The 10514-nt window shown below is 52.5% G+C and overlaps 1 protein-coding gene across 1 annotated transcript; it reads left to right on the forward strand.

Annotated features, from left to right (window-relative positions):
* The first annotated feature begins 3836 nt into the window (after positions 1-3836).
* On the forward strand, positions 3837-6796 carry RABAC1 (Rab acceptor 1). The gene is made up of 5 exons (XM_061139445.1): positions 3837-4031; positions 4309-4521; positions 4849-4946; positions 6387-6488; positions 6571-6796. Exons 1-5 carry the CDS (start codon positions 3976-3978, stop codon positions 6657-6659), a joined length of 558 nt encoding a protein of 185 aa, XP_060995428.1. The 5' UTR covers positions 3837-3975; the 3' UTR covers positions 6660-6796.
* Positions 6797-10514: the final 3718 nt, after the last annotated feature.

A 10514-nucleotide genomic window follows, 5' to 3' on the forward strand; every position in this document is an offset into this window, starting at 1 on the left:
GTGATTCGCAGAAGCCCAGAAATTTAGCCTGGCATGAACTTGGGAGTCATGGAATCTCAAAGTCATCCAATCACGGAGTTTTAGACCCAACAAGGGTTAGTGTGAGAACACTGTGAATTCGCCAGGTGACGGGATCCTGGGATCAGAACACGGGAGAGGGAGTCAGGCTCTGGATCCTCTCATACTGGAGAGGACCCTGGGGGGCCATGATGATATAATGGTTCACTGAGCTCCCGCTCTGTGCTCTGCCCTCTTCTAAACATTCTACCTGTATTAGTTCACTTAATCCTCACAAGGCACCCAGGGGGAAAGTGACTTGCTCAAGGTCACACAGCTGCGAGGTGACAAATCTGGGATCTGAACCTAGGATGTCCAAGCTCTAAGTCACCATGTTCTTCTCTTTTTGTTGAGATAAGCTTCCATACAGTGACTTGCACAGATCTCAAAGGCATAGCTCAATGATTCAAGTAATTACATCCATGTAGCCACCATCCATATTGAGCTATAGAACATTTACATCTACCCAGAAAGTTCCTTCATGACCCCTTCCCAGTCAGCAGCCCCTCCACAGGCAGCCACTGATCTGCTTTCTGTCACCATCTTTTGGTTGTGCCTGTTCTTGGACTCTCTAGAATGAAATCTTATGGTGTGCTGCCGCAGGTCCTTCTCATCCTCAACATCAGGTCTATGAGGGTCATCCATGGTGTCTCAGGTATTGGTAGCCAACACTTTTTCATTGCAGGGTTTTCCACTGTGTGACTATTATGCTATTTGTCAATCCATCATCCTGTTGATGGACTTGTTGTTTCCCTTTTGGGAGCCTCTAGGAACATTCTAGTAACATCCTCTGATGACACATGTGGGCATCTCTGTTGGGTACATGCCTAGAAATGTAATTGCTGACTGGGGATAGACTGTGTTTACCTTTCACAGAAATAGCCAGCCCTTTCCAAAGCTCTTGTGTCATCAGCATTGCCACAATGTATCAAAGTTCCAGTTGCTCCACATCCTTGTCAACACTTGCTATTGTCAGTCTTTTGAATTTTAGCCCTTCTGGTTGGGCAGCCCTACCACTTCCCTTGAGACGGCCTTTATAACAGAGCTGGCAGTGAGAGGAGGGCCTGGGGCTGGTCCTTGGCCTACCTGCCTCCCAGCTCAAATGTCTGGGATGCTGAGAGTCCACATGAGTGTGAGTGTGTGTGCATGCCCACTGCACAAGACAGTGCTGAGGAAGAGTGCCTTAATCTGAAGGGGAAGACAGTCGGAGGATAGGGGCCGTGACCAGACACCGCCTGTGACGCCCAGGGCAAAGCCTGGTCCTGGTAAGTGTTGTGAGCCTGGACATCCCTGAGGGAGGCCAGAGAACCTCCTTTATTCATCAGGTACAGGGTGAGGAATACTCCCATAGACAGGTGAGCAATCTGAGGCCCAGAGAGGGCAGGGATTTCCTTGAGGTCACACAGCAGATTTCGGAAACCCAGGTTTCCAATTGTCTATCTTCCTACTCTCCCAGCTCCATTTCTTCCAGGGATCCAAGAGGCAGGAAGGAGGCCTCAGGCTGGAGGGACCCCCTTATCTCTGGCCATCCCCCTAATTCATGGCTCACTTGCTATAGGCACCTTTTCCCTGGTCTCCCCTCATCCCCCTGTCTCAGGGATCTTCCCATCTCTCACAATATCTCTGCCTTAGGGCTTCCTCCCACAATCCCTGTTTCAAGGGGCTCCTCCCTCCCATTGCCCTTATGCCAAGTCCCCCCTGCCCCACTCAGAGGGTCCCTCCCCACAATGTCCTTGCCTCTCGACCCCACTGTCCACAGCCCATACCTTTTGACACCTCCAGGCCTTTGCTTGTTATGTGCTCTGCTCTGAGCAAGTACTCACAGGAACACAAACATGAGTTATGAGTGAAATTACTTTTATTTGTGTTCTATGAGGAAGCCCCAGAGCTCTCATAACAAAAGTTAAATCCCATTTCCCCAAGGTTGGCCCTGGAAGAAGGCAGTTGGGTCTCTGCCTCCAACCCTCTGCTCCTCAAGACTCATCTTCCTCTTGGGGGCTCTTCCAGTTACCTCCACTGCTCCCATTACTTTGAAATCAGGGGGATGCTCCCCCATTAATGCTCTGGACTAACTGTGGACTCACAGAAAACCCCCTACGCCGATTTCCTGAAGCCCAACTCGACCCAAGTGGGAAATCTGAACAAGCTTCTACTAAAAGCCTGGGGTTGACAAAGAGGAAAAGTGAAAATGTTAGTTGCTCACTTGACCCCATAGCCTGCAAGGCTCCTCTGTCCATGGAATTCTCCAGGCAAGAAAACTAGAGTGGGTAGCCATTCCCATCTCCAGGAGATCTTCCCGACCCAGGGATCGAACCCGGGTCTTCCGCATTGCAGGCAGATTCTTTACCGTCTGAGCCGCCAAATATCTCATTGGGTATTTTCCTTTAGCCCCACCCAGCCTTGGAAAATGAGGTTCTCAGTCTGTGTAAGGAAGCCCAGGCTCCCTGAAACTTCTACACATTTCTTGAGGTCATTCTGGTGCACCCCCTTAGAACTCTGGCTGGTTTTCTACAACTCACCCCGCAGCACGGGCAAAGACTGAGAGTGTTAAGATTTTGGGAACCAGGGGAAAGAAAGGCCCATGTCTCAGACACCAGCCACTGTTTGGAACATCCAAGGGGCTAGTGAGAAGGCTGGGACTTCCCTGGTGATACAGTACTTAAGAATCCACCTTCCAATGCCGGGGACCTGGGTTCGATCCCTGGTCTGGGAACCAAGATCCCACATGTCACAAAGCAACTAAGAGTTGTAACTAAGAGTTGATGTGTTGTAACTAAGAGTTGATGTAGCCCAAAGTAAACAAATAAAATTTTTAAAATTTTTTGAGAAAGCTGAACTCTAGAAATAATTATAACAGCCATGATAATGTAGTGGCAATAGCATGGACTACTGTTTACCGAACAGTTGTGAAATATCAAGACTCTTTCAGGCACTTTACATGAATCATTCAACCCAATCTCAATCCCATGAGTGTGGTACCCCCAGGATCGTTACTGTCCAGATGAAAACACTGAGGTTCAGGGAGGTGATGAGGTCAACACAGCTTGAAGTTTGACCTCTGACCCCAGAATCCCAGCTCCTTTAGTTATGACATCTACATCTTTAAAAAATTCTCATCCCTTCAATAAAACTGAATGAAAACATGAAAAAAAAAAAAAAATCTCAGCCTTTTCCTACACTTCCCTCCACCAGGGCAGGGGCATGCCTAGATTCCTAATCCTAATCGATTCTACCTTGGGAGCCCAAGGGTGGGGGTGAAGTTTTGCTCCCCACCTTAGACACCCCCTCCAGCAACCACGGCCCCATCACTAGCCTCTTAAAGAAGGAAGGAATAGACTCCCACGAATTCTTTACAGTCTTGCTATTCAAAATGTGGGCCATGGAACAGAAGCATCAACATCACCTAGAAACTTGTTAGAAACGCGGATGAAGGGTCTCGCCCTAGATCTGCTGAATCAGAACATCTGAGTGTTTTATCAAGTGTTTTTTTATACCTCCTAGAGACAGAATGACAGCTCTACACGGTCCCCATTATAGCCTGCACGGGGAGTACACAGCGTCGTCTTGCCTTTAGAGCTCGCCTAACGCCCTGACTCTTGACAGCCCACCTTCCCCGACTCCACGCGTCCTAATTCGGAAACTACAACTCCCACAATGCTCAGAGGGGCTCTGGGTTATTTTACACGACTACAACTCCCAAAGTGCGTCGCGAGTCACACCACCATCATGGTGCCTATTCTCGCCGGCACCATCAGGACTACAACTCCCATAATGCTCGACAGCAGAACTACCGTTCCCCAGCGGCTCCAGAACGACTACACGTCCGCTCCAGCTCTGCTGGGTGAGGCCGGGCTCGGGCGGGGCCCGCGGGGTCTGCAGAGCCCTGGGCTCCTTAGTTCTTCCCCAGACAACACAGACATGGCGGCCGAGAAGGACCAGCAGAGGGATGCCGAGGCGGAAGGACTGAGCGCCGCGTGAGCAACCGAGACCCGGGAGTCCTGGTCCCCCGACCCCTCCTCCCTGGGGGTCCTAGGAATCCCGGCCTCTAGACATAAGAGTTTGGGCCTCTGTTGTCCTCTTCGAGGACTTTGGAGTCTGGGCCCTCAGCCCCTATCTCCCCTGAGATCTAGGAGCCTGGGGCCATTATCCACCCCAGAACCCCGGAGTCCGGCCCCCTCGGTCCTCTTCTTGCTGGGGGGTCCGGACTCCATCCCGGTCGGTCGATCGCTGACGTGGCCCCTCACCCACCAGGACCCTGCTGCCGAAACTGATTCCATCTGGCGCGGGCCGTGAGTGGCTGGAGCGGCGCCGTGCGACCATCCGGTCCTGGGGCTCCTTCGTGGACCAGCGGCGCTTCTCGCGGCCCCGCAACCTGGGCGAGCTGTGCCAGCGCCTCGTACGCAACGTGGAGTACTACCAGAGCAACTATGTCTTCGTGTTTCTGGGCCTCATCCTGTACTGTGTGTGAGTGCCTCTGCGGCCCGTCCGCGCCCCCGTCCCCACCCCCACCAGGCTGCGTGGCCCGCGCTGGCCGACCCCGCCCTCTGCATCCGGCCCCACCTCTCACTGCCCAGGCCCCATTCCCGTGGGATAGTTCTGCCGGAAGTTTTCACCGAAGGGCCAGGTCCGTAGTCCCCCCCATCAACCTGGCCAGGATTCAGTGTGACCAAATGTGACCTAGGCTTCCCCGGCCCCAAGCAGATCTCCTGCCATCCGCCGGTGGGAAGGTCAGGGCCTCCTTGTCTGGCCTAGCCCCAGCTCCCTGACACATGGCTCCCTGCCCGCTTCCAGGGCGACGTCTCCCATGCTGCTGGTGGCTCTGGCTGTCTTCTTTGGCGCCTGCTACATCCTCTATCTGCGCACGCTGCAGTCCAAGTTTGTGCTGTTCGGTGAGAAATCCCTTGCCCAGACTCTTCACACCCTGGTCTCTTGGAACGCAAACATTTTGACATCAAACCCAGGTCCTTTTGAACCCACGTCTGCCCAAGCCTCTATCTACACTAGATTCCTCCAAATTCGGTCCCGTAAAGTCTCAGACACACCTGATGCTCCCACCCACTCTCAGCCCCCCAAAATTGCTATCCCCCAAGTGCAGAAGATACCCCAGAACCCACCTCCGCCTGAATCCTCAAAACCTCCTCCTTCCCTCTCCCTCCTGCCTAAACCTCCTGCCAAAAACGTCAGCTGCACGTACCCACATCGGCCACCAGGTGGCGACTTCCCACTGGCCTATATCCATGCTCCCCCTTTCCTGCTTCGTGGGGTAGAAGTGGAAATCTTGGGATTTCTCAGAGAGGGAAGCTGAGCCTTGTGGCTCAGGTGGTCCAAGACTGGCACCGGAAACACCGCTGAGAAGAAAGACAGGCCTGGGGACTTCCCTGGTGGTTCAGTGGTTAAGACCATGCTTCCAACGCAGGGGGCATGGGTTCCGTCCCCGGTCAGGGAACTAAGTCACACATTATGTGCAGTGCTGGCAGAGGGTTTAGAAATAACAGACGGCCCTGAGTTCCCAACTAGGAGATGCTCAAGGGCTTTGGAGTGGGGATAAGGGGGAATTGGGCTCAGATGGACAGGTAGACCTAAGATAGAATGCTTCAGAAGCCTGCTGGTCATGTACATGACAAAGGTGGGCTGGGTGGAGGGGCGCATCGGGCTAGCCCAGGGCGTGGAGGGAGCGCTTGGAGCATAGACACGACTTGGCTCCAGCCATTGCTGCCACCAGTACCTGCAGATCTGACCTTCCACTCCACCACGAGAAGCCAGACTTCTGTACAGCCGCCCCTTGGTGTCCATAGGGGATTGTTCCAGGAGCCCCCACATGGATGGCAAAGTCCACCGATGCTCAGGTCCCTTATGAAAAATGATGTAGTACAATGATCCACGGGTTTCCATCCTTGGATACAGAGGGCCGGCCTATTGTTATGTGAAATTATCCAGTTTTTCCGGCAGCCACAAACCAAATTCTGGTGGAATAATGTGCAGACTCAAAAGACACATCCCCAGGTCAGACTTGGCTCTTGGGCTGCCAGTCGGAGGTTCCAGATCTGCGCGAGGGCAGGTTGGAGCAGGAGAACTATAGTCAGGAGAGGGAGGCTGGGAGCTTCCTAGCAGAAGTGGGGTTGAAGGGCAGAGGGCAGGGGGCTGAGGAAGGCACTCTGTGTTCCCACGGTCAGTGGGTGGGGCCAAGGGCTGGAGGGCCTTGGCACAAGTTTAGATTAGACCCTGAGGCTCCTGGAGCTTGCAAGACCAGAGTTTTGGGGGAGCATCAGGGGTTACTCTGGGAGGAGGCACGAGTCAGAACAGCTGCCCCAGTGCCCTCTGCCCCGCAGGCCGTGAGGTGAGCCCTGCCCATCAGTATGCCCTGGCCGGGGGCGTCTCCTTTCCCTTCTTCTGGCTGGCTGGCGCGGGCTCTGCCGTGTTCTGGGTCCTGGGTGAGTACAGGCTCTGGGCAGCATGGTGGGCGGTGGGGGCCAGGTGAGGCCACCAGGCCCTGAACTGCCCATTTGCCTGCAGGAGCCACTCTCGTAGTCATCGGCTCCCACGCCGCCTTCCACCAGATGGAGGCTGTGGACGGGGAGGAGCTGCAGATGGAACCCGTGTGATGTGGCTTCGCGGGCCCGCCAGCCTCTGGAGCCAGCTGCCCCTGTTCACTCCGCTCCGGCCAAAGGCCCCTTTCCCACGTCAAGACCAGGGAGGGACTCCAGCTTTGGGAATAAAACTGTTACAGTTGTCCAGCAAATATTCTCCCGAGGTCTTCTGTGGGTCTGTGCTGGTGATGCTAGGGTCCTGCAGAGACCAAGAAGGTGGGGGTGGGCCGTGGACACAGGTGGGGGTGGGAAGTGTACAATAAGCAAGATAAATAGCAAATATGATAGGATGGTCAGTGGCGACAAGGTCTAAGGAGGAGAAAAGAGTATGTCGGGGCCCCTGAGATCACCCCCATGTTTCATGATTTGCTAGGAGGACTCAGGACTCGGGCACCAGCCGTATTCACAGCTGTGATTTATTATCATGAAAGGTTATGAAGCAAAATGTCACATAGTTGTGTCTGACACTTTGTGACCCCATGGACTGTAGCCCACCAGGCTCCTCTGTCCATGGAATTCTCCAGGCAAGAACACTGCAGTGGGTTGCCATGCCCTTCTCTAGGGGATCTTCCCGATCCAGGGATCAAACCCAGTTCTCCTGCATTACAGGCACTGTTACCTATGAGGCAAAATCAGCAAAGAAAAAAAAGGCACGTGGGGCGAAGTCCAGAAGAAACCACAAGCTTCCCAGAGCCCTCTCCCAGTGCAGTCACCAGATTGAGTGCAGTTGCCACAACAGTGAAATGCTGTCTGCAGAGAAGTTCATCACAGACTCAGTACCCAGAAAGAAAGCAGGTCTTCAGCATAAACAATGTGGTTTGCACAAACAGTGTAGACACAAGAGCCATTCTTTCAGGGAGCAGCAAGGACCCTGCCGAAATCCAGGTTCCCAGAGGCCAGACAAGGGCCACTACCCAAGCAAAGCCTCTCTAAGGATCGCCATCTTCATGGTAACTCTTCATAGAGGAAGTTCTGGAAATGAGTTATAGGTTTAAGAAGCTTCCCTGAGGTGATGTTCAGTGAAGACTTAAATTGAGTGAGGCAGACTTCACTGGTGGTTCCAGCGATTAAGAATCTGCCTGCCAATTCAGGGAGCACCAGTTTGATCCCTACGCCAGGAAGATTCCACATGTTGCGGGCCAGCTAAGCCCATGTGCCACAGCTACTGAGCCCACGCACCTAGAGGCTCCACTCTGAAACGAGAGAAGCCCCCCACCCCCGCCCCGTGCCCAGCAAGGAAGACCCAGCCCAGCCAAACAATTTAAATACATAAATCATGTTAAAAAAAAAATTGAGTGAGGGAGGGAATTCCCTGGTGGTCCAGTGGTTAGGACTCCTTGCTTTCACTGCCAGGGACCCAGGGTCAGTCCCTGGTCAGGGAATTAAGATCCCATAAGCCATGTGGTGTGGAAAAAAAATTTTTTTTGGAAAAAGACCTACTAGCTTTCACACTTAGATATTGGTGGCTAATCACCTTTAGTTTGTGAAGTGAGTGAAAGTCGCTCAGGCGTGTCCAACTCTTTGCGACCCCATGGACTGTATAGTCCATGGATTCTCCGGGCCAGAATACTGGAGTGGGTAGCCTTTTCCTTCAGGAGATCTTCCCAACCCAGGGATCGAACCCAGGTATCCTGCATTGCAGGCGGGTTCTTTACCAATTGAGCTATCAGGGAAGCCCCTGAATAATAATAAGTTGAGAGCGGGAGCAGCCACAGATCCCTCCCTCCCAGAGGGAGAACGTTCTGGTGAGAGGAAATGGTAGGTGCAAATGCCAGGAGACAGCAGTGGGCCTGGAGGTCTGAGGAACAGCGGGGAGGCCCGTGTGGCTGGAGCAGACGGGGGCGGGTGGACGGGAGGACTGCCCTCCCTCTGGTGGGGAGGGACGTTGGTTTTCCTGAGTGAGGTGAGAGAGACGCACTTGGCCCTTCGCTGTAACGTGAAGGCCGCTGTGGTACAACCACAGACTAAGAAGAAAGGCACGTGGCAGGGAAAGCAGTTGGCAGGCGAGACGACAAAGAAGTGACAGACGGGGCTGAAGAGCCACTTCAGAGGGGCGGGTCCAGGAGGGCTCTCTCAGGAGGTGACATTCCCGTGCGCTCTGAGGGACCCAGAGCCGGCCACAGGAAGAGCCGCGGGTGAAGCGGCCTAGCAGAGGCACAGTGCCCCACACAGCCAGCTGAGGCTGGCCTCCCCAACCTCCGGTCTCGTCAAAACTCACTGGTTCAGAATTCTTTTCAGCAAGTGTTTATTGAGGGTCCACTGAGTGCACAGTGGCCACAGGACTGGAAAAGGCCAGTTTTCATTCCAATCCCAAAGAAAGGCAATGCCAAAGAATGCTCAAACTACCACACAACTGCACTCATTTCACACACTAGTAAAGTAATGCTCAAAATTCTCCAAGCCAGGCTTAAGCAATATGTGAACTTCCAGATGTTCAAGCTGGTTTTAGAAAAGGCAGAGGAACCAGAGATCAAATTGCCAACATTTGCTGGATCATCGAGAAAGCAAGAGAGTTCCAGAAAAACATCTATTTCTGCTTTATTGACTACGCCGAAGCCTTTGACTGTGTGGATCACAATAAACTGTGGAAAATTCTGAAAGAGATGGGAATACCAGACCACCTGACCTGCCCCTTGAGAAACCTGTATGCAGGTCAGGAAGCAACAGTTAGAACTGGACATGGAACAACAACTGGTTCCAAATAGGAAAAGGAGTACGTCAAGGCTGTATAATGTCACCCTGCTTATTTAACTTATATGCAGAGTACATCATGAGAAACGCTGGTATGGATGAAGCACAAGCTGGAATCAAGATTGCCGGGAGAAATATCAATAACCTCAGATATGCAGATGACACCACCCTTATGGCAGAAAGCGAAGAAGAACTAAAGAGCCTCTTGATGAAAATGAAAAAGGAGAGTGAAAAAGTTGGCTTAAAGCTCAACATTCAGAAAACTAAGATCATGGCATCCAGTCCCATCACTTCTTGGCAATTAGATGGGGAAACGGTGGAAATAGTGGCTGAATTTATTTTTGGGGGCTTCAAAATCACTGCAGATGTTGACTGCAGCCATGAAATTAAAAGATGCTTACTCCTTGGAAGGAAAGTTATGACCAACCTAGACAGCATATTAAAAAGCAGAGACATTACTTTGTCAACAAAGGTCCGTCTAGTCAAGGCTATGGTTTTTCCAGTAGTCACGTATGGATGTGAGAGTTGGACTGTGAAGAAAGCTGAGTGATGAAGAATTGACACTTTTGAACTGTGGTGTTGGAGAAGACTCTTGTGAGTCCCTTGGACTGCAAGGAGATCCAACCAGTCCATCCTAAAGGAGATCAGTCCTGGGTGTTCATTGGAAGGACTGATGTTGAAGCTGAAACTCCAATATTTTCGCCACCTGATGCGAAGAGGTGACTCATTGGAAAAGACCCTGATGTTGGGAAAGATTGAAGGCAGGAGGAGAAGGGGACAACAGAGGATGACATGGTTAAATGGCATCACTGAATCAATGGACATGAGTTTGGGTAAACTCAGGGAGTTGGTGATGAACAGGGAGGCCTGGCGTGCTGCGGTTCTTGGGGTCGCAAAGAGTTGGACACGACTGAATGACTGAACTGAACTGAGTGCCCAGTATTGTTCCGGAATTCTGTTACATATGGTGGCCATCAGCCAGGTATGGCAGGCTTCCCTGGTGGCTCAGACGGTAGAGTCTGCTTGCAACGCAGGAGACCTGCGTTCGGTCCCTAGGTCGGGAAGATCCCCTGGAGAAGGAAATGGCAACCCACTCCAGTATCCTTGCCCGGGAAATCCCATGGACAGAGAAGCCTGGCAGACTACAGCTTGTGGGGCTGCAAAAGAGTCAGACACAAC

The sequence above is a fragment of the Dama dama genome, chromosome 4 (genome assembly GCF_033118175.1).
Source record: "Dama dama isolate Ldn47 chromosome 4, ASM3311817v1, whole genome shotgun sequence".
Taxonomy (NCBI): Eukaryota; Metazoa; Chordata; class Mammalia; order Artiodactyla; family Cervidae; genus Dama; species Dama dama.